The 23,995-nt window shown below is 46.3% G+C and overlaps 2 protein-coding genes across 11 annotated transcripts in view; both read left to right on the top strand.

Moving 5' to 3' along the window:
• Positions 1-23,995, top strand: part of LOC125428537 (zinc finger protein 436-like) — a 774,209-nt gene that overhangs the window by 162,943 nt on the left and 587,271 nt on the right. The gene's annotated exons all lie outside the window — the stretch shown is intronic.
• LOC125428725 (zinc finger protein 664-like) lies at positions 2,422-18,913 on the top strand. Of its 4 annotated transcripts, none has more exons than XM_048489323.1 (7): positions 2,427-2,530; positions 3,685-4,165; positions 4,990-5,038; positions 14,402-14,475; positions 14,715-14,841; positions 16,024-16,119; positions 17,571-18,913. In XM_048489323.1, exons 2-7 carry the CDS (start codon positions 3,752-3,754, stop codon positions 18,407-18,409), a joined length of 1,599 nt encoding a protein of 532 aa, XP_048345280.1. In that variant the 5' UTR covers positions 2,427-2,530; positions 3,685-3,751; the 3' UTR covers positions 18,410-18,913. The 4 variants fall into 4 exon arrangements, with proteins under 4 accessions (XP_048345283.1, XP_048345280.1, XP_048345281.1 ...); XM_048489324.1 differs by having other exon boundaries at positions 2,447-2,530; positions 3,688-4,165; XM_048489325.1 differs by having other exon boundaries at positions 2,453-2,499.

The raw sequence follows: 23,995 nt of genomic DNA, 5'->3' as shown, positions 1-23,995 counted from the left end.
CTCGGACCTTGATTTCTATAAGCCCTTAACACCTTGTTAAGGTAATTTCAATATTGTTGGGAACTACTGGGAAGGTAGTTGTTGTTTTGCTATGTTGTAAATGTTGGAGTTTATTGTTTCAGGGTTTTCTTTTGTGGTTGTAATGGGTGAGAGTTCTCCTGGAGACCTTCATCATGTTGCAACCTGTTCATCAAGCCCTTGGAGTCTTCAGGAGCCAGCCAACTTGCAAAGGAGAATTTGGACTTGGCAATATCAGTAGACTGTAAATAGAAGGACTTGAAATGCAACCTGAACAGGACCTTGAATTGTAACGTTAAATGTTGATGTTTTAAAAGTGTTAATTGTAAAGAAAAAGTAAACCATTTTGTTGTTTAAAAATTGTTGTTGCAACTCATTCCAAGTACTGCCCCACAGAACCCACAAGCTGAGGTTACACAAGCAGCGCAGAACTGGGGAGATATGTTCCCGTACTGCACTCCCCGCGAGCAGCCGCACCACTGCATGCTGGACCAACTTCAATTTCTGGATCAACCGCAAGGGAAGGCCCATGTAGAGCAAGTTACAATAGTCTAGCCTGAAGGTGACCGTGGCATGGATCACTGAGGCTAGATCATTCTGGGAGAGGTAAGGGGCCAGTTGCTGTGCCTGGCAGAGATGGTAAAATGCCACCTGGGCCGTTTGGGCCACCTAGATCCCCAGACCTCACTTGCTGACTCTGGCCCCTGAGGAATGAGGCAAACCATTGTAAGGCCACGCCCTGCACCCCCGAGGCATCCAGGCGGTGGGTCAAAAGATCATAATTGACTGTATCAAACACTGTGGTAAGATCTAGCAGCACCAGCAGCGCTGGTCAAGCTGGACGTGGGGGCCAATAAATCAAGCTACACAACCCTGAACATCATCTTCTGAAGATGCCAGCCACAGATGCAGGTTGAAAAGTCAGGAGAAAATGCTACTGGAACATGGCCATACAGCCCAGAAACTCACAACCCCCCAATGAACTAACAGTTTTGACATATTTAAGGAAGATATTGAAGTATAGATGTCTATGGTGTTTCAAGTTATTAGACAATTAATTAACCAAGAACGTGTACCCTTCTTAGTGGCACTGCTTGATATTGTGAGGAGATAATGTAGAAAACCTATACAGATGGAAAGTGGAATGCCTTGAGAGCTTTTTCTTAGAAAAAGGCTCCTTGCTTGTGACCTGCTTATCTTTGCATAAGATGTTTTCATGGACGTGTGTAATTGTTCTTGAATTAGCTATGTAGCAATAAAGGGGGTAATTTTCTTTTGAGTCAGTGTTCAAGATGTAAAAAGTTACATTGCAATGAAGAAGAAGAAGAGGAGGAGGAGGAGGAGGAGGAGTTTGGATTTATACCCCCCTTTCTCTCCTGCAGGAGACTCAAAGGGGCTTACAATCTCCTTTCCCTTCCCCCCCTCACAACAAACACCCTGTGAGGTAGGTGGGGCTGAGAGAGCTCCGAGAAGCTGTGACTAGCCCAAGGTCACCCAGCTGGCGTGTGTGGGAGTGTACAGGCTAATCTGAATTCCCCAGATAAGCCTCCACAGCTCAGGTGGCAGAGCTGGGAATCAAACCCGGTTCCTCCAGATTAGGTACATGAGCTCTTAACCTCCTGCGCCACAGCTGCTCACAAAATTGTATTACTTGTGAACTAGACTCTTAAGGAACCAAAAATATTGTTGATGTGTGTGTGCGAGTAATTAAATGATCTGATAGGATAAAGGCTGTCTCAGATTTCTTACAATTATTCATTCATTTGAATTGCCCTTGGATCTGAATCAGGCCTGACCAGAACACAAGACAGGCCTCCAGTCTTCACACGCACTTTCTTCCCTGCCTGTCCCTGACCATTCCAGAGCCTAGACCACTGTTATGACTTCCAGGTATTCCCCAGAAGTGACCTATAACCTGACTCCCTCCTATACATCTCTGGGGCAACAGGAACACCTCTCCTAGGCGCCAATAAATCAAGCTACACAACCCTGAATATCATCAACAACAAAAAAGTTTCATATTGGGAGGGAGTAGCACAGCCAATGCCTGGGGAAAGCTCTACATAGGTAGCTCAAGTCAGTGAGACCAGCAAGAAGCTTATACACATTTTCAAAGCAAGTCTAAAGGAGCAGAGGATGGCATTTCGCTACATGTACAAAGGGATTCCTTTGCATCTAGTGGCTCCGTATTCGCCACTTTCTTCCCTCCCATTCTCCACCTCCGCATCCCTCTTTAGAGTATAAAAGCCTTAAAGGATGGAATGAGCATCACCTAGGATGAAATAAAAGGGTTGAATCCTATCTTCCCTTTTATACAGTTTGCAGGAAAACAACCAGTCAAAGGGTGAAATGGAGGCATCACAGTTCCTAGAGGGGCATCGACCAGGAAGACCACGAGAGTTGTCGCAATCATTTCCTGCTCCAGTGTCTCAGAGGGACGAGTCGATAGTATCTTTGAATGAAAGGTTCAGAAAGAAAGAGGTGATGCTGAATATATATATTTTTAAAATAGGTAAGCAAATGTAGGGATGTCCTTGCTTTTGACACTGGAACAGTCCAGCCGCGCTCGGGTTATCCTCGAGATTCCTGGTGTCTGAAACTGTGAGGGTCTGTAATTTAGCAATACTTTTAAAAACTTTGTTAACCAGAATCCTAAATTGTTAAAGAGTTTTTCTGCGTGCCTTCCACCTGCGCCTCTATTACGGTATATGCACATTCTCCCCCCTCCCTTCTGCAGCTGTTTGCAAACTCCAGAGGTTTATTATTATTATTTATTTGATTTTTTCCACCGACCTTCCCTGGAAGGCCCCGGGTGGTTTACAACAGTACATGTTGTAAAACAGTACGTGAAACAACAATAAATACTATAAAACCACAAGTACAAAAATATCATTTACATCTAAAATGTGTCAGAAGTCTCACAGGTTCTCATACTAATTAATTCATACTAACTAATACTAATTAAGGTTGGTTAGGGGTTCCTCTTATCAGCCTAGCTTTGTTGTGGTGCAGGTGTGGTCTCCAAAGGCCTGCAGTGTTTTTTTCTTGCTGTCCTGGAACAGCAAACTTGGATTTTTGGAGGGTTCCCCTCTTCACATAGATCCATGACTAGTTTAAAATGAATAACAGTTTCCAGATCAGAAGTACCCTTTCAACACAAAGCTAGCATTCCTTAATGAAAAAGTACCCTTCAAAGACCTCATTGTTGTATGACATGCAATGCTCATCAAACTTGTTATTGTATTTAGAGTTCTTGTCTGCACAATTAGAGGAAACATATGAAAGAAACCAGCAGGTTGGGTTTTGCAAAGTTCCAAATTACGGCCCCCTTCCTCTTCTCCGGCTCATTAATTTTGCAGTTGCTGCATACTCTGCTGTTTGCTTTCTCAGTCTTCCTGCCATGGACAGTCATCCGCTTCCTATTTTGTTGCAAATATAACTATGGCCGCTGTTGTCGCTTACCTGAATAATTAATCCAAAAATCTTCCAGCATGATATTTCATGAATCAGATCTCACCTGTTTGGATGCAGATGCCATATATGTGTGTGCGTGTGTCTGTACACACATGTACACACACACATATGTGTGTATGTTTGTGATACATATATCAGTTAAAATAGTTTTGTATTTTCAGGAGGTCATAAAGCTGACATTTTCCTTTACAGAAGAATCTAGCAGAAAAGGAAGGCAATCCACTGGTTCAGATAGAGGCTGTTTGCAGAGGAAGGGAGGATGAGAGGAGAACTGGACCCAGTAGATCCAGAAGCCATAAGGGGTCTTGATGCAACCAAGACTGGAAGCAGAAAGGAAATGTGTGAAGGTACCATGCAGAACACCCTGAGAGATGACGTCCTCCTTTCAGAACAGCACCACCAGCAATTCAGACATTTCTGCTATGAGAATGTCCAGGGGCCTCGAGAGGCCTGCAGCCAACTCCATCTTCTTTGCAGTCAGTGGCTGAAGCCAGAAAGGCACAGCAAGAAGCAAATTCTGGACCTGGTGATCCTGGAGCAGTTCCTGGCCATTTTGCCCCCAGAGATTCAGAGCTGGGTCAGGGAATGTGAGCCAGAGACCAGTTCCCAGGCAGTGGCCCTGGCAGAAGGCTTCTTCTTGAGCCAGGCTGAGAGTAAGAAACATGACCAGCAGGTGAGAGGGATTCATCCAGCGGTAGTGTATGGGGTGCAAGCACTGTTTCCACAAAAGATATTTCCTGTGAGTCCAGTTATTTAAAGTGTTGTGCTTTCATCATCAATCCAGAAATGACTTGACTGCTTTTGCTGCAGGTTTTGGGGATTGTTCAAGGACTCCCAACTTTTCCCAGATGTGGTTTTTCCTTGATCCCCCCCCCCCCCCCCCCGGTCAGTTCCCATTCACTGTATTTTTAGTGGGGGATTCTTCAATCCACAGCTATTTTGTTTTGCTCATTCTTTGCTCATCATGACATTGCAGGTTTTTCTCGCCTCTCCCTGGATTTGCCCTGCCTCTTTAGGGGCTGCTACTCTGCTGACCTGTTACCTCCTCACCTTCTGTGTCCTCAGCGGCTCTTTAGCCCCCACCCTTGTCTGGAGAAGTCTTCTCTTTGACTCCCCTTTTTTTGCTGTGTATATCAACAAGTTTCATTGTTCCTACCTTGATTCTTGTGTCCTGCTTTCTTCACTGGACTTTGCTTTAGCAGCATCCTCTTCCTTTTTTAAAAAATTGTCTAATAATTGAGGTGGCAGATGACATACAGTGAAGCTAAGGCTGTAAATTTCAGGGGGGGGGGGAAGCCAATTTGGACCTGTGGCTTTTGATATCGCCACAGGGAAAACTGGCAGAAAGAGCTATTTGTGGAAAAGGTCAGGGTATGGATAACAACACCCTAAAAATCCAAAGGGATTGCCCCCACTTTTTAAGAACCTTCCCTTAGCACGTTGCCTCTTTGATTCTCATCAGTCTTCCCTTTTCTGGGATCCCCGCTTCTGTTCCAGATGCAGAAGAATATCAAGCAGGAGCGTTACCACAGAGCAGCTTTGCCAGGTAAGGTCAAAAAGGGTGTTGTTCTCATTGGAAGTCCTCTTTGAGTGTTGGTGGGTTGTTCCCCTGTGTGGGGAAGATGCTCCCCACTTTCAAGTTGTGTAATGCTTCAATAGTCATTAACTGGGTTCCAAGACTAAATAATGCACTTGGAATAGTATTGTGAAATGGGGGAAATCCAGATGAAGGCATGCAGATATAATGAAGAAGATGAGTCTATGGCATCCCTCACTGTGTTGCCTTGCTAGGGTGTCAAGAGGTTACTTGTAGGTATCTCACTAACAGCCAGGTTGCCATTCTACATATGTGTTAGCCTTGTCCACCTGCTTTTGGAATTAAATTTACAGAATCTCAGATACCAAGAGAAGATTGGTCTAAAATGTTTTTAGATGATATATCCATAGATGATATGACCATAGATGATATGATGATATGACCATAGGCTTGCAAGATGGCGACCGCAACAGAGCTCAGCAGCGGAGCTCCGCAACAATAATGAGGTTTTAGAGCTCCTTTATTGTTTTAGAGCTCCTTTATTGTTTTATTACGTTTTAGCCCGGGAAGAGCTTTTAGCCACCCTACAGTGCAATGCCAACTAGCACTGTTAGGAATTTTTATTGATCTTTTTACTGGGAAACAAGGGAAAAGACTCTCCAGCTGGTGGAAACAACAGTGATTCAGCGGTATGCAGCACCTGCCTTTCATTGCGCTCCCTGTTTTCCCCCTCCTGCTGTTCTTGCCATCGGCACAATTCTAGTGGATTTTCCTACTGGCAGCTATAGTACTCGGACTCTCTATTAGTAAGGCACTACCGAGGAGGTCGGTGGCAGAGACCTCGTTGAGTTTTTCCTTTACATCTTTTGTGCCCCTTACCTCCCTTCCGCTGTTACCTCCGCTTTCCCTGCACCCTACGCTGCGTTTTTCGTCCCGTTGGTTCCCGATTTTGCCAGCAGCGCCCAGCCTCTTCCTCAGCAAAGTGTCACCTAGGGGGTTGGTGGCAGAGACCCCCGGGGGGTGGTCGGTGGCAGAGACCCCCCCCCCACGCTGGGTGCAGACCTGGGCGTTTTCGGTGGCCGGGTTGCGGTGGTGCGGAGAGCTGCCTCAGGAGTTTCATGACTGGGAGAATCCAAACGAGTCACACCCGCTTTTGCCAGTAGCGCCCAGCTTTTTCTCCAGCAAAGTGTTATCTAGGGGGTCGGTGGCAGATTATTATTATTATTATTATTATTATTATTATTTATTTGACTTGGTATACCGCCCAATCCCCGAAGGGCTCTGGGCGGTGCACAACATAAAATCACATAAAAACATCATAAGTATCCATAAGTTATAATAAAAACAGCAATTATAATATATTATATTATATCAAGATGGCGTCTGATCTAGACCTGATCCCTTTAACAAGAGGGGGTAGTGGTCCCGATGGTATAAGGGGCCATAGATCTTAATAATGGATCCCGTTGATATTGGGATCCCAACCTGGGGGGGGAGGGGGGGCACTCAGCGGCTGGTTTCTCCAAAAGCCCGGTGGAACAACTCGGTCTTACAGGCCCTGCGGAAATCCCCAAGGTCCCGCAGGGCCCGGACAGCTGGAGGGAGAGTGTTCCACCAGGCAGGGGCCAGAGCCGTAAAGGCCCTGGCCCGAGTGGAGGCCAGCCGCATCATTGAGGGGCCAGGGATCTCCAGTAAATTGGCCTCTGCCGAACGCAGGGGCCGAGCTGGGACATATGGGGTAATGCGGTCCCGAAGGTACGAGGGTCCCAGGCCGCGTAAGGCCTTAAAGGTCAAAACCCACACCTTGAAGACGATTCGGAATTCAACTGGGAGCCAGTGCAGACGGCGCAACACAGGTTGTATGTGGTCTCGGAAGGCGCCCCCTGTGAGCAATCGAGCCGCTGCGTGCTGGACCAGTTTCAGTTTCCGGATCAAACGCAAGGGAAGGCCCGCGTAGAGCGAGTTACAATAGTCCAACCTGGAGGTGACCGTTGCATGGATCACCGTGGCCAGGTCCGTGTTGGAGAGGAAGGGAGCCAGCCGTCGGGCCTGACGCAGATGGAAAAACGCAACCCGGGTTATATGGGCCACCTGGGTCTCCATTGAAAGAGACGAATCCAGGTGGACCCCCAGGCTGCGAACCGAGGGGGTCGGCGCCAATGAGGCCCCCTCCCACACCGGCGGCTGGAAATCCCCAACCCCTCCCCCACGACCAAGCCAAAGGATCTCCGTCTTCGATGGATTAAGTTTTAACCTGCTCTGTTGCAACCAACCAGCAACCGCCTCCAAACAATGCTGTAGAGCTGCAGGGGCGGTGACGGCTCCCCCCTCCATCAACAGAATGAGCTGAGTGTCATCAGCGTACTGGTGACAGATCAACCCAAAGCTACGTACCAACTGAGCAAGGGGTCGCATATAGATGTTAAATAACAATGGGGACAGCAGTGCCCCCTGAGGCACACCACATTGAAGTGGGCACCTCCGGGAGGCTTGGTCCCCACACCACACTTGCTGACTTCGCCCCCGAAGAAACGAGGCAATCCATTGAAGGACACTGCCCCGGATCCCGGAAGCGGCCAGGCGGTGGGTCAAAAGGTCATGATCGACCATATCAAACGCTGCGGTAAGGTCCAATAATACCAGCAGCGCCGATCCGCCTCGGTCTAGTTGTATACGTAGCGTATCTGTGACAGCGACGAGAACCGTCTCCGTCCCGTGCCCAGCACGGAAACCGGACTGGAAGGGGTCGAAAGCCGATGTGTCATCCAGGAAGCCCTGAAGCTGCTCCAGCACCACTCTCTCAATTACCTTCCCCAGAAACGAAAGATTCGAGACTGGGCGGTAATTGGCCAGATCCCTAGGATCTAATGATGGTCTTTTCAAGAGTGGGCGGACCACTGCCTCCTTCAACCCACCCGGAAAGACTCCTTGCTCAAGGGAGTCATTGATGATCTTCAACAGGTGGGGTCGTAGCTCCGCCCGGCAGGTTTTAATAAGCCAGGAGGGGCACGGATCCAGAGGACAGGTCGTAGGTCTAACAGCAGCCAAGGCCCTGTCAACAGCGGCTTCGGAGAGCAGGGAAAACTGGGTCAAACAAGGACCAGAAGACGGCAAGGGAGCCTCCAGCTCACTTATTGTAGTCAAGGTGGCAGGAAGGTCCTGGCGGAGCGATGCGATTTTATCTGCAAAAAAGCTCATGAATGCCTCACAGCTAATAGTCAATTGGGAATTTGTAGAACCTTCTGATAAGGAGGTCAGAGTTCGAATTATACGGAATAATTGTGCCGGGCGAGAGCTAGCAGATGCGAGAGAGGAGGAGAAGAAAGCCCTCTTCGCCTCCTTCGTCGCCATCTCATAGGCTTTCATAAACGTCCTATAAGATGTTCGCGCAGCTTCGTCACGAGATTTCCTCCACACTCGCTCTAGTCGTCTGAGTACCCGTTTCATATGGCGCAGCTCCTCGGTGTACCATGGAGCCTGCCGTGAACGGGGGCGCAGATACCCCCCCATGCTGGGTGCAGACCCGGGTGTTTTCGGCAGCTAGGCAGCGGTGTTGCGGAGAACTGCGTCAGGAGCTCCATGACCAGGAGAATCCGGATGAGCCACACCCAGCAACAGCCCTAGCGGAGGCGGCAACGAGTGACACAGTGGGCGGCCTCAAGAAAATCGACCCCGCGGCTGTGAGGGCCGAGATGGTGCCGCTTGGATCTGGGCTGATTAGACCTGATTGGGATTGCTGGATATGTGAGGAGTACCAGATATTAGGAATAAGAACTGAGCCGGCTGGGTTCCCTGGAAGGTGGAAAAAATTTATTAGACCGTGTACAGCATCGGTAATCAGAGAGGCCTCGGGAGCTGTAAATATCATCGTACTTCAGCTGCTCTGTGACCAAGAAACTGGCTTCCCTTCACAGGCAGATCAGTGGTTTCGTGATCTGGGAAGGATAATTGGGGGCAGTAGTTTCCAGCTTGCTGTTCCCGTTCTCTATGCCTGCCCGCTGCTTCTGTTGTTTCTGTCTCCCTCTTTGGTGGCCATATATAAGAACATAAGAACAAGCCAGCTGGATCAGACCAGAGTCCATCTAGTCCAGCTCTCTGCTACTCGCAGTGGCCCACCAGGTGCCTTTGGGAGTTCACATGTAGGATGTGAAAGCAATGGCCTTCTGCGGCTGTTGCTCCCGAGCACCTGGACTGTTAAGGCATTTGCAATCTCAGATCAAAGAGGATCAAGATTGGTAGCCATAAATCGACTTCTCCTCCATAAATCTGTCCAAGCCCCTTTTAAAGCTAATATCTGTTGCCCTTAAGAGCCTGGTTCTTTAACATCTTGGCAGGCCCCTGTTTAATAGAAGGGTACAAGGGAAGCACTGCTGAAGACATTAGAGGCTGTGCTGTATGCTGCTGTGGAGTCACTGTTTTCCTTTGGTTGCGGTTAATTAATTAATTAATCAATTAATCAAATGATTAGATATAGCTGAGATTAGTTAGTGGGTGGTCTATAAAATTGTATTAGCTTGCTTTTTGTATTGTATCAGTTAGACAGATAGGATTAGTTAGTTAGTGGCGAGCTGAGTCCACCTATGGTGGAGAGTTTTGCCGGAGGTTGAGTTAAGAGGGGGACAGTGGGGATGAGGGCGCCTTCTTCAGGGATCCCGGTACTGATGGGACGGGGCAGGTATGACGGTAGGCGGCGGCCATATGAGAGAAGGTGGACGAGATATGATTATGCTCGCTCACCTTCTGACCTCCGACCTATCCCAAGGGACGAAGGTGGTTGGGTTCAGAGACACCCTGCTTCGTCTTTGGTGTTGATAAATGCCAGGTCCATAAATAATAAGACCGCGGTTCTCCGAGACTTTCTCGGAGTTCAGCAGATGGACCTGGCTTGTGTCACCAAAACCTGGGTGCGAGAAGGCGAGACCGTCGCCTTAGGCGAGGTCGCGCCACCAGGTTTCACGTGCCTCCACCGATCGCGAACACAGGGCCGGGGGGGTGGCGTGGCTTTGTTTGTCCGAGATTCCATCCCCTTTAGGGCTATCCCTGTCCCTGAGATCATTGGTATGGAGTGTGTCGGCCTGGAGTGGTTGGCATGGGAGAGGTTGGCTGTTCTCCTGGTGTACCGGTCGCCTAGCGCCCCAGGAGACGGCCTGCCGCGGCTGCTGGAGGTGGTGGCAGACTGGGCGTTGCGGTACCCCAGACTTATTGTTTTGGGGGATTTCAACGTCCATGTCGACGACGCCTCTTGTATGGTGGCCGCGACCTGGTGTCATCCATGGCGACGCTGGGCCTCTCCTTGGTAAATTCTGGCCCCACTCATGAGGCCGGTCACACACTTGATTTGATCTTCAGGTCAGGTGTCAACGTGGTCATATCCTCTATTGATAGAGTGCCATGGTCTGACCACTATGCCCTGAAGGCTCGGATGAGCATGCCACAACACCCCTGTCTAGGCGACGAGCGGATTTATGCTCGCCCACGGAGACTTATGGATCCGGATGGATTCCTGAATGCTCTACGGGACCCTGAACCCACCGGCACCCTCGATGGACTGGTAGCGGAATGGAATGCCCGCCTCTCAAATGCCATCGAGACTATTGCTCCCCAACGCCCTCTACGACCCCGATCTCGGCTGGCTCCGTGGTACACTGAGGAGCTACGCTGTTTGAAACGGGAGCTTAGACAGCTAGAGCGAGTCTGGAGGAAGTCTCGTGACGAGGCTGCGCGAACATCTTATAGGACGCTTATGAAGGCCTATGAGATGGCGATGAAGGAGGCGAAGAGAGTATTCTTCTCCTCCTCTCTCGCATCTGCTAGCTCTCGCCCAGCACAATTGTTTCGTATTATTCGGTCACTTACCTCTCTATCAGAGGGTTCAAAAAATGTTCAATTGGCCATTAGCTGTGAGGCATTTATGAGCTATTTTGCAGATAAAATCTCGTCGCTTCCCCAGGACCTTCCTGCCAGCTTGGAGACAATTAGCGAACTGGAGGCTCCCTTGCCTTCTTCTGGCCCTTGTTTGGCCCAGTTTTCCCTGCTCTCTGAAGCCGCTGTCGACAGAGTCCTAGCTGCTGTTAGACCTACTACCTGTCCTCTGGATCCGTGCCCCTCCTGGCTTATTAAAGCGTGCCGGGCGGAGCTACGACCCCACCTGTTGACTATTATCAATAGCTCCCTTGAGCAAGGAGTTTTTCCGGGTGGATTGAAGGAGGCAGTGGTCCGCCCACTCTTAAAAAGACCGTCGTTAGATCCTGGTGATCCGGCCAATTACTGCCCTGTCTCGAATCTTTCGTTTCTGGGGAAGGTAATTGAGAGAGTGGTGTTAGAGCAGCTTCAGGGTTTTCTGGAGGACGCATCGGCTTTTGATCCCTTCCAGTCTGGCTTTCGTGCTGGGCATGGGACGGAGACTGTTCTCGTCGCTGTCACAGATACTCTCCGTATGCAGCTCGACCGAGGCGGATCGGCGCTGCTGGTATTATTGGATCTTACCACAGCGTTTGATATGGTCGATCACGACCTTTTGACCCACCGCCTGGCCGCTTCCGGGGTGCAGGGTACTGTCCTTCAATGGATTGCCTCGTTTCTCCGGGACCGGGGTCAGCAAGTGTGGTGTGGGGACCAAGCCTCTCAGAGGTACCCGCTTCATTGCGGTGTGCCTCAGGGAGCGCTGTTGTCCCTGCTGTTATTCAACATCTATATGCGACCCCTTGCTCAGCTGGTACGGAGCTTTGGGCTGGTGTGTCATCAATATGCTGATGATACCCAGCTCATTCTGTCGATGGAGGGGGGAGCGGCCACCGCCCCTGCGGCTCTACAGCACTGTTTGGAGGCGGTTGCTGGTTGGTTGACACAGAGCAGGTTAAAACTGAATCCAGCAAATATGGAGATCCTCTGGCTAGGCCGTGGGGGGGGGGGACGGGGGATTTCATGCCGCCGGTGTGGGAGGGGGTCTCATTGGCACCGACCCCCTCAGTTCGCAGCCTGGGGGTCCACCTGGATTCATCTCTTTCGATGGAGACCCAGGTGGCCCAAGTAACCCGGGTTGCCTTTTTCCATCTTTGGCAGGCCCGGCGGCTGGCCCCCTTCCTCTCCCAGGCGGATCTAGCCACGGTGATCCATGCAACGGTCACCTCCAGACTAGACTATTGCAACTCGCTCTACGCAGGCCTGCCCTTGAGGTTGATTCGGAAATTGAAACTGGTCCAGCATGCGGCGGCTCGTCTGCTCACGGGAGGTGCCATCAGAGACCATATCATGCCCGTGTTGCGCCGCCTGCACTGGCTCCCAGTTGAGTTCCGAATCGTCTTCAAGGTATTGGTGTTAACCTTTAAGGCCTTACGCGGTCTGGGACCTTCGTACCTAAGGGACCGTCTGGCCCCATATGTCCCACGTCGGTCTCTGCGTTCGGCAGAGGCCAACTTGCTGGAGATTCCCGCCCCCTCCATGATGCGGCTGGCCTCTACCAGGGCCAGGGCTTTCACGGCCCTGGCCCCTGCCTGGTGGAATGCTCTCCCTCCAGCTGTCCGGGCCCTGCAGGACCTAAATGAGTTCCACAGGGCCTGTATGACTGAGCTATTCCGCCGGGCCTTTGGGGAGGCCGGCTGCTGATTATGCCCGTTAACAGCTTGGACCCGCTGTTCCCCCTCTCAGAGGAGTTTAAATGGTCATACGCCATCTGTATTTTAAATGGTTAAGAACTTAAGCGCTGCATTTTAATATTTAATATTGTATTTTATCCTTCCACTTGTTTGTATTAATGTTGTAAACTGCCCTGAGCCCCTTGGGGGAGGGCGGTATATAAGTGGAACAAATAAATAAATAAATAAAAATATATAACACCTAAAGATGTTAAAGCAGACAAAAGTTTAAGCCAAAATGTTGGAAATGTCAAAATACTGATGCCACTTTTAATCATATGTGGTGGACATGCCTGAAAGCAGGAAAATATTGGATTATAATATGTCAGGAGGTGCAAAAGATATTGAAAATTAACTTTGTTTTAGATCCTAAATCAGGGGTCAGCAACCTTTAACACCCAAAAAGCCATTTGGACCTGTTTTCCATGGAAAAGAAAACACTTGGAGCCGCAAATACTTTTTGAAATTTAAAATGAAGATAACACTGTATATATTGGTTTTTTAACCTTTACACTTTGTATAAACAATTATAGTGTGTTGCTTATGAAATCCATGAAGTGCTACAGATAAAATTATATTTTATTTATGTAAAGAACACATTTTGAACATTTTGAACTCTTAAAAAATAATAACAGACCTCCATGCCTGCCATGGAGGGTGGACTCAACAGCTATATTCCTCACTGAGCATGGTCCCTGCCCTGGTCCCAAAAGCCACAGCTTCTGAGAATCTACCCCCAAATGTCCTGGGATTTGCCCATCGGGAGTTGGCAACCCGCGACAAATCCCGGCCTTCCTCCCTTCCACAATCTATAAGCTTACCCTCCACTGGCTTACTCTGAAGTAAACCTTCCAAGATCCACATGCAAGGCTTTCCCCATGCGCTCCTGCCCTCCTTGGCAATGCAGAAGCAAACAATTCCCACCTACCCCCGCCTCCCCATCAAACAGCCCTGACGAGCGCAACCTTGCAGGGCTGCAGGTAATAACTCCTTTAAAACCTGACATCGTCTTTCTCACCTGGACTCAGCCAGGCTGCCATCCGCCAGGAAAGCCCCTGGAACTCAGCAGGGCTGCTGGGGGTCTGCAACCCAAGGTGACGCTGCTGGGGTCCCCCATGTGGTCCCGCCCCCCCAAGAAGGACCGAAGGAGGGGGAAATGAGGCCACCCAAAGCAGGGTTGACCCCTGACCCCCCATTCAAGGGGGGCGGACTGAGGTTAGGATTGCGCTGAAAATCTGCGCTCCTGCAACTCCCTCTTGTTTCCACCAGCGGTGCTCCGCCCCTGTCCCACGCCATCATCATCGGCATCAGCCAATCAGGCAGCTGGGACAGGGATGCCAGAAGTGGCTTGGGATAGCCATCTTGGACTGTGCCTCTGTAGGAACAGGGACTCTTTCCCATTAACCCTTAGGGTGACTCTCCGAAGGAGGCTGAGAGGACCCAAGCCATGTGGAGCCACAGTACAAGGACGAAAGAGCTGCATGCGGCTCTGGAGTCACAGGTTGCAGACCCCTGTCCTAAATGTATGTTATTAAGTATCATGCCAAATAATATATCAAAAGTATATAATGAATTGTTTACATATATTGTAACAGCAGCATTAATTGTATTTGCAGCAAGGTGGAAAGCTGAGCATTACTCAGATCTCATGGAATGGATGATTAAGCTCCTAAGTATGGAAATACCAACTACTTGGAAAGTCTAGAATGGCTTCTTGTGATCTTTTCATTCTTCACAGATGGTGCCATGAAACCAGTGATTTACTCCTTGCTGTCTCTTTGTGACAAAGCCACTTCCATGCAGCCAGATTGGGTAAGTGTGGAACTGCAGACCATACTCCTAGGTGCCTCTCCACAAAACCTCTCTAGGCCAGAGAGAATCTCTCTCTGTTTTTCCCTTGGTGGCTATCTCTGTTGTCACTGGATAGCAAGTGACAATATCTAATGGAAACTGAATCCTGAAAGTCAACATGTAATTATTTTCCTTTGGGATGCTTTCAAAAGGGGAAGAATCCTTACATGATAGAGGCTTTTCTCCTTTTCTCTTTTCAGGGACTGGTGACCTTTGATGAAGTGTCAGTGTATTTCACTGAGGAGGAGTGGGTCCTGCTGGATCCAGACCAAAGAAGCCTTCACAAGGAAGTCACAGAGGACAATCGTGAGAATGTGGCCTTTTTGGGTAAAGGTCTCCTTTCCCTTGAAAAAAATCTTATAGGGCACTTCCAAAGGAGACTTTCAGTAGGGTGCACACACAGGAAAGCGAGCGGCTTCTGCATGTGTAGGTGACTCCTCAAGAATTAGTTGAGAAGTGAAAATGAGCATTAGTAAACAAAAAGAAATGAGAAAGAGGCACTCCGCCCCAACAAATTGGTCATAGAAGACTAAGCAGGCCTATTATAATTCTTCAGAGGCACAAAATCTTGAGTGCAGGTAAAAAGGTGAGTGGGGGTAGCCCACCAGAATAATGTATGGGATGTCAGTGGGACATCCTCACAGCCTTTCAGAGCAGCCAAAGAAACTAGTGTTTTGGATAATAATAAAAATCATGAATGTATTTATATAGAGCTCTCAATTTGCATTTTAGAAAGTACAGAAAGACATTTCCGTGTCCCAAGGAAACAAAAACAAAAAACCCCAAGAACACCAGGAACTGAGAAGGTGATGTTTTGGAGCAGGTCTTGAAGAGCTTCCCTTCCTGAATTCCTACCTGCCCTGTTGCTCTTGAAATCAGTGTGCAGATCCTGTTTTCACATATTAGGAAGGAGAGAAAGGGAGGAAAATCCATGCTGTTCTGAGCTCCTTAGAGATTCAAAGAAATCATGGAAATCCATAGAAACATGGAGTTGGAAGAGACTTCCAGGGTCATCTAGTCCAACTCCCTGCACTATGCATAAGATTCACAACCATCTCCCACCCACACCCCCAGTAACCTCCATGCCCGGAAGATCCCTGGCCAATCTGGCCTTGAGGGAAATTGATCCTGACCCCAGCGTAGCAATTGACATTACCCTCGGCATGTAAGAAAAGGCCACAAGAGCCAAGCACTGATCATAGAATCACAAAATCAGCATATAGTGCTTTCTTCATAAGACTTGGTCATCAGACACCACACTATCTTTGTTGCTCTCCTCTGGACATTTTCCAGCTTGTCTGCATCTTTCTTAAATTGTGATGTGTCTTCTTGCCCCCCTTCAAAAAAAAAAAAAAGACTAATTTTACTCTATCCGGGCATTGCCTCCCCCCCCCCCCCCCCCCCCAGTTTGGGCCGCCAACAGGATCAGCAGGCAGATCCTTCTGGATCCAAGCAGTAGCCTCTTTCCCTCCCATGAAGTGACTGGACTGCTTTCTTTCTCTCCCAAAGGAGGACTTCTGGTTGCCAAATCTGAGTCCATTTCTGTACTGCAAGGAAACAGAAATACATGTTTCCAGGACTCAGAAAAAAGAGAGAAATCAGCAGGTATGTATATATATGTATGGTACAGGTTTTTTTTTCTGGTGTAAAAACTGCCACCACTGAAGCTGTTCCCATTTGTCCATCTAGACCAGTAACATCACTTACAAATTGGCAGTGATGCTTCAGAGAAAGAGGATTGGACCGGAATGTGACTGATCCAGGGCAGATAGTCTGTTGTGAGGCAGCAGATATTTCCTTTTTTATATAGTTTTCTGTGAATTCTTGATTTTTAGCTGGCCCTTCTTTTAAAGGGTGAAAGCAATGTTTGTGAGGTCCTTCCTATTTCCTGCACAATTATTATTATTATTATTATTATTATTATTATTATTATTATTATTATTATTATTATTATTATTATTATTTATTAGATTTTTATACTGCCTTTCCATAGAGACTCGAGGCGATTATTACAACAATAAACATAATATAACATAAAATGGCTAAATCTTTAAAAGCAGCGATAAAACAGTAAAAGCTAGATCTCATAAATACAATAAAATACTGGCATAAATATAAATATATATAAATATAAATTATTATTATTATTATTATTATTATTATTATTATTATTATTATTATTATTATTATTATTATTATTATTTATTAGATTTTTATACCTCGCCCTATCCCAAGAGGTTCAATGTGTGTACAACAATAAACATAATATAACATAAAATGGCTAAATCTTTAAAAGCAGCTTATACAAACAGTAAAAGTTTAAATCTCATAAATACAATAAAAATACTAGCATAAATATAAATATATATAAATTTGCATTATTATTATTATTATTATTATTATTATTATTATTATTATTATTATTATTATTATTATTATATTATTTATTAGATTTTATAATGTCTCATCCCTGAGGGTCTCGTGTACAACAATAAACATAATATAACATAAAATGGCTAAATCTTTAAAAGCAGCGATAAAACAGTAAAAGCGAAATCTCATAAATACAATAAAAATACTAGCATAAATATAAATATATATAAATATAAATGACTCTGTATGGCAGAAAAGTACAACTTGGGTCTCCATAGTGCATGTGTAAAGTCCTGTCCAGGGACCACTGTTCTGTTTTATGCTCGAATACAGAAAGAGGTTTGCTGGAAACCCCTCTACTCCAGCCTCCCCTTTCCCATAGTGGCCAACAAGAGATCTTGGAAGATTCAGCAGCTGAGAAACAAAGCTAAAGATTTCCTCTGGGAGTGTCCTATTGGCAGTGCACCTTTATAGAGATATGACCTCTAAACATTTTGGCTCCACTGGATCACTTTGTCTCTAGTGGAACTACCTCCAAGAAAAAAAATCAAAAACTGATTACTGAAGGACAGGATTTGCTTCCTTATCAAGTGATTTCTGTTTCGATATCAAGAGCAGTTAATGACCTTTCCTTGATTCCGCTTTTGCTTAAAGAACTTAACAGTCTTTGCTCTTTATTCCAGAGGTTGATGATCCCCAGAACAAGTTCAAAGAAGAACTACAGCAGGTCCAAGTAGAAGACAAAAAGCAAACAAAGAACATTGGAACAAAATGGAAGAGTGGAAATGAAACCTCTTCTCAGGATGCTGAATCCCAGGACATCATCCCATATCATGGAAAGATGAACTGCCCTGTGTGTGGAAAAACATTAATTTATAAATCAGCATTTGACACAGACTGGAGAATCCACAGAGGGAAGAAACTGTGCAAATGTTTAGAGTGTGGTAATACCTTTGCTTGGATTACAGGTCTTATTGTCCATCAACAAATCCACACATGGGAAAAACCATTTAAGTGCTTGGAGTGTGGAAAGAGTTTTGTACATAAGACTAATCTTTTGAAACACCTAAGGATTCACACAGGGGAGAAACCTTATAAATGTTTGGAGTGTGGAAAGAATTTTGCTTGTAGTGGCAACTTTACTGTACATCAACGTATCCACACAGGGAAGAAGCCTTATAAATGCTTGGAGTGTGGAAAGAGCTTTGCTTGTAGCGGCAACCTGACTGCCCATCAACGTGTCCACACAGGGAAGAAACCTTATAAATGCTTGCAGTGTGGGAAAAGCTTTGCTTGTAATGGCAACCTGACTGCCCATCAGCGAATTCACACAGGGGAGAAACCTCATAAATGCTTGCAGTGTGGGAAGAGTTTTGCTCGGCGTGACTACCTTATTGGCCATCAACGAGTTCACACAGGGGAGAAATCCCATGAATGCTTGCAGTGTGGGAAGAGCTTTGCTCAGAAAAGAAGCCTTACTGCCCATCAACAAATCCATATAGGGCAGAAAATTTTTATCTAAAAAGTCATCTTGTTTCACATCCAAGCTGTTCTAAAAAAACCTTAAAAATTCTTCCAAAGTGGAAAGAGATTTGCTTGGAGTTCCACCCTTATAGCTAACCCAGTGGTTAGTTAGGCAATGATTTTCTCTTAAGACTTTAAAGACATACAAAAAGAAGAACCATACAAATAAAAGTACATTTAAAAAACCTAGCAAAAATAAGACAAATATTATCAATATAAAAAAGGATGATAAAAAAGAATATGAAATGAAAGGTTATGCAGATGATGTGGTAATCTCAATCACTGAACCTGATATTTTATTGAAATATGTTATGGACCAAATCAGTAGATATTGAATTTATTGTGGCTACAAATGAAATTTTAAAAAAAGTTAAGACAATGCTATTGAATATGGCAAAGAAACAGGAAGAATTAGAGAAAATAACAGGATGTAATGTCACTGAAAAAACAATCAAATATTTGGGAATAAAACTCCACAAAATGGCAATTTATTTAACAAAAATTATCAACAAGTCTGGTGAAGCATATATGAAGATATACAGAGATTGGAGAAACTGAAAATGTCATGGTTAGGAAAAATATCAACAGTGAAATTTTTAATTTCATTAAATTTCTAACCCGCCTAACCTGACTAAGATCAGGCTCAGGGTGGTGCACAAACATGTTCAAAAACAGTTGACTAATACATTAAAATTGACTAGCACTGATTTTGTTAAAATTGACTAACAGTTATCCTTAAAAACCCCAAGATGGAAATAATATTCAAGCCTATAAGATCTCACAGTAATATATTGCTGATTGTAGAGTGGCCAGCAGGTGACGATAATGGGATACACAAGTGGCCTCAACCAAAGGCCTCGGAACATTTCCACCTTATAGGTCCTGCAGAGCTGTCTAAGGTCCCACAGGCCCTGGTGTCAGCTGACAGAATTTTGCCAGGCTGGAGCCAGGGCCTGAAAAGACCTGACTGTGATCGAAGCCAATCACACATCCCTGCCAGAGACTACTGGGATGTTTTTATCGGAGGACCATATTGTCCTCCCTGGGCAATATGGGGTAATGTAGTTCCACAGATACAATGGTCCCAGACAACTCAGGGCCTCAAAGGTTATAAGCAAAATCTTGAACCTGATTTGGAATTCCACTGGCAGCCAGTGCAGCTGCTGAGTACATGAAAACCAAGGCTGATCTTCTCATTCCAAATGCTACTGATCCATATAGAAGAAATTATTTTAAGAACTTGGCAGAGAACTCGTAAGTTCATTTGGAACAGGAGGAAAACAAGGATAAGATTTAAGTTAGTACAGGATGAAAAAAGTGGAGACCTTGCAGTACCAAACATTAAATCGTATTTGCAGGCAGCAGCAGTAAATTGAAAACAACGGACACTAAATACATAATTACGTGTGGGTTACAAAATTATTTAAACATGGTCTGAATGTAGTGAGGCTATATGTCTACTGCAGAGCCCTCTGGCCATGCACATTACTTGGCTTGACCAAAAAGTAGAAAAAACATAGAAATATGAATAACGGTTTTTTAGAGAAGCCAGGGGTGGCTAGGGAAGGGGTGTGTGTGGGCATTCAGTGGTGGGAAGGTGGCAGCTGTCGCTGTGATAGAAATGAATACTGAAGAAAGAGCAAACCTGATTAACACACACATCCTCTTTCTGCTGGGGAATGGGGGTGGTCTGCAGTTCTAAACCACGCTGGAAGCTGCTCCTGTTGCACAGCGTGAGATTATGGTCTCAATGGAGGACCCGAACCAAAACCACACTGGGCGCTCTCTCAGGACATCATCGACCAGCCTCTTTGAGATGAAGGCCACATAGCTTAGCACTGTGGGTCAGTACCATACCACCTGGTTCTGAGACACTGGCCTCCTTTCTCTAAAAGGGGCTCCAGTCTGGTGTCCCTGGGGAGGGGGCGGGGAGTAATCTGGCAGATCCCTCAAATAAACCTGTAAAAGATAGAGCAAAGGGGCAAAATGAACCTAGCAGGGAGTTCTTTTTTCAGGCCCTATCGTCTAGATAGGCTTTTAGACAGTGCTGGGGTGGAGTCAGCAGTTGTGGTCCACATTGGCACCAACGACATTGGGAAATGTAGCCGGGAGGTTCTGGAAGCTAAATTTAGGCTGCTAGGAAACAGGTTGAAGTCCAGGACCTCCAAGGTGGCATTCTCAGAAATGCCACCCGCCCACGCCAAAGAGGGCTCAGCTAAGCAAGCCGGAGATACAGGGTCCTACCGCAAAGTGTGGATGAGAAGGTGGGTGTAAGGGCAGAGTGGCGGTCGCGGGATTTGTCAGGAACTGGGGAACCTTTTGGGACAAGGTAGGCCTGTACAAACGGGACGGGCTTTATCTTAACCAAAGATATCCGCAGGCCGCTGGCGCTCAACATTAAAAAGGTGGCAGAACAGCTTTTAAACTGATCACTGGTGGTTTGCCGACAGGAGCTGAGGTGACTTCTCGGGTTCGAATTACAGTATCTATGGGGATGCAGACAGAGAGGGAGGTTTTTCTAAATCAACCACATACAAGCGAGGAACATAGCAATGTGCATGTGACAAGGGATAGTGTCTACAAAAGACTTGAGGGTAAAGCACATAAATCCCAGGTTAAGGACAGAGACAGGGTATACAGGTGTCTCTATGCTAATAGTAGAAGCATTCGACCTAAAATGGGGGAGCTAGAGTACAGAGTTTTGAAGGAGGACTTTGATATAGTGGGCATTACAGAGACATGGTGGAATGAGGAGAACCAGTGGGATGCTGTTATACCAGGCTACGGGCTCTATAGGAAGGATAGGATAGGGCGCATTGGGGGTGGAGTTGCCCTTTACATCAAAGAGAGCATAGTATCACATAAAATAGACAATGCAAGGGGAGCTGGTTCCCCTACAGAATCACTGTGGATATCAATACCAGGTGTGAAGGACAGTTTAATATTAGGAATATATTATCGTCCCCCTGACCAAAGTGCACAAGAGGATTCTGAGATGGAAAAAGAAATTAGAGAGGCCAACAAAAACAAAAATGTCGTGGTAATGGGTGATTTTAACTATCCCCATATAAACTGGAAAAATGCATGTTCAGGTCATAGTAAGGAGAGAGCATTCCTGGATATGCTAAATGACTGTGGCTTAGAGCAGATGGTTGTGGAACCAACCAGGGGAGAGGTGATCCTATATCTAATTCTATGTGGCACCCAGGACCTGGTGCAGGAAGTCAGTGTTGTTGAGCCGATAGGGAACAGCGACCACAATGCTGTCAGATTCAGTATCTCAGCATGCGAACAAGTGGCAACTACTAATGTAGTTACATTCGCCTTCAGAAAGGGAAATTTCTCAAAGATGAGGGGGATAGTGCGCAGGAAGCTGAAAGGGAAAATCAAGAGAGTCAAAACTGTCCAAGGTGCTTGGAGGTTATTTAAAAACACAGTCTTAAAAGCTCAGCTGGAATGTGTTCCGCAGGTTAGAAAAGGCAGCACCCAGTCCAAAAGAAAGCCACCATGGTTAACAAGAGAGGTTGAGGAAATTATCAGAAAAAAGAAAATGTCTTTTAGAAAATGGAAGTCCAGTTTGACTGATGAAGAATATGAGAGGGAACACAAATGGTGGCAAAAGAGAAGCAAGTTAGCTGTAAGGGAGGCAAAAAAGGATTATGAGGAACGCATGGCTGCGAACATCAAGACCAGCAACAAACAGTTCTTCAAGTACATCAAAAGCAGGAAGCCAGCAAGGGAAGCGGTAGGCCCGTTAGATGACAAAGGAACAAAGGGTGTGCTAAAAGATGGCAGGGAGATTGCAGAGAAGCTGAATGAATTCTTTGCATCTGTCTTCACCCAAGAGGAGGTGAGGAACATTCCTGCACCTGAACCAAGCTTCTTAGGAGGCGAATCCGAGGAACTAGCGAAGATAGTGGTAGACAAGGAAGAAGTTCTGGCAGCCTTTGATAAACTAAATGTTACCAAATCCCCTGGCCCAGATTGCATTCACCCAAGAGTTCTTAAAGAGCTCAAGCATGAAATTGCTGATCTTCTCACTTTAATATGCAACTTATCCCTGAAATCAGGCTCCATCCCTGAAGACTGGAAGATGGCCAATGTCACACCAATCTTTAAGAAAGGGTCTAGGGGGGACCCGGGAAATTACAAGCCAGTCAGTTTGACATCTGTTCCTGGTAAATTAGTAGAATCTATCATTAAAGATAACATTATAAAACATGTAGAAAAGCAAGACCTGCTGAGAAAGAGTCAGCATGGCTTTTGCAGAGGCAAATCCTGTCTTACAAACTTACTAGAGTTCTTTGAGGGTGTAAACAGGCATGTGGACAGGGGTGAACCGGTGGACATTGTCTACTTGGATTTCCAAAAGGCTTTTGACAAAGTTCCTCACCACAGACTGTTGAGAAAACTCAGCCATGAAGGAATAAGAGGGGAAGTCCTCCTATGGATTAAAAACTGGTTGAGAAACAGGAAACAAAGAGTGGGTGTAAATGGGAAGTTCTCACAATGGAGAGATGTCGGGAGTGGTGTCCCCCAAGGATCCGTTTTGGGACCAGTGCTCTTTAACCTATTCATAAATGACCTGGAAGTAGGGGTGGGTAGCGTGGTGGCCAAGTTTGCAGATGATACCAAATTATGTAGGGTGGTGAGAACCACAAAGGATTGCGAAGAGCTCCAAGTGGACCTTGATAAATTAGGTGAGTGGGCTCAGAAATGGCAAATGCAGTTCAATGTAGCAAAATGTAAAGTGATGCACATAGGGGCAAAAAATCCAAACTTCACATACATGCTACAGGGGTCAGTGCTATCAGTCACAGACCAGGAAAGGGATTTAGGCGTCTTAGTTGATAGTTCCATGGGAATGTCAACTCAATGCATGGCAGCTGTGAAAAAGGCAAACTCTATGCTGGGGATCATTAGGAAAGGAATTGAGAATAAAACTGCAAAGATTGTCATGCCCTTATATAAAGCAGTGGTGCGACCGCACTTGGAGTACTGTGTCCAGTTCTGGTCGCCGCATCTCAAAAAGGATATTGAGGAGATAGAAAAAGTGCAGAGAAGGGCAACAAGGATGATTGAGGGACTGGAGCACCTTCCCTATGAGGAGAGGCTGCAGAGTTTGGGACTCTTTAGTTTGGAGAGGAGGCGGCTGAGGGGGGATATGATTGAAGTCTACAAAATTATGCATGGGGTAGAAAATGTTGACAGAGAGAAATTTTTCTCTCTTTCTCACAATACTAGAACCAGGGGGCATTCATTGAAAATGCTGGGGGGAAGAATTAGGACTAATAAAAGGAAACACTTCGACAATACAAAAGGAAACACTTCTTCACGCAACGTGTGATTGGTGTTTGGAATATGCTGCCACAGGAGGTGGTGATGGCCACTAACCTGGATAGCTTTAAAAGGGGCTTGGACAGATTTATGGAGGAGAAGTCGATTTATGGCTACCAATCTTGATCCTCTTTGATCTGAGATTGCAAATGCCTTAACAGACCAGGTGATCGGGAGCAACAGCCGCAGAAGGCCATTGCGTTCACATCCTACATGTGAGCTCCCAAAGGCACCTGGTGGGCCACTG

The sequence above is a fragment of the Sphaerodactylus townsendi genome, linkage group LG03 (genome assembly GCF_021028975.2).
Source record: "Sphaerodactylus townsendi isolate TG3544 linkage group LG03, MPM_Stown_v2.3, whole genome shotgun sequence".
Lineage (NCBI taxonomy): Eukaryota > Metazoa > Chordata > Lepidosauria > Squamata > Sphaerodactylidae > Sphaerodactylus > Sphaerodactylus townsendi.
The sequence above is the reverse complement of the archived record's forward strand: the minus strand, read 5'-3'. Positions and strand labels throughout refer to the sequence as shown.

Coding starts and splice junctions, on each gene's coding strand:
- LOC125428725 (XM_048489323.1), top strand. CDS start 3,752: ATGAGAGGAGAACTGGACCCAGTAGATCCAGAAGCCATAAGGGGTCTT. Junction 14,476..14,714: donor CTTCCATGCAGCCAGATTGG/GTAAGTGTGGAA, acceptor TTCTCTTTTCAG/GGACTGGTGACCTTTGATGA. Junction 16,120..17,570: donor AAAAAGAGAGAAATCAGCAG/GTATGTATATAT, acceptor TCTTTATTCCAG/AGGTTGATGATCCCCAGAAC.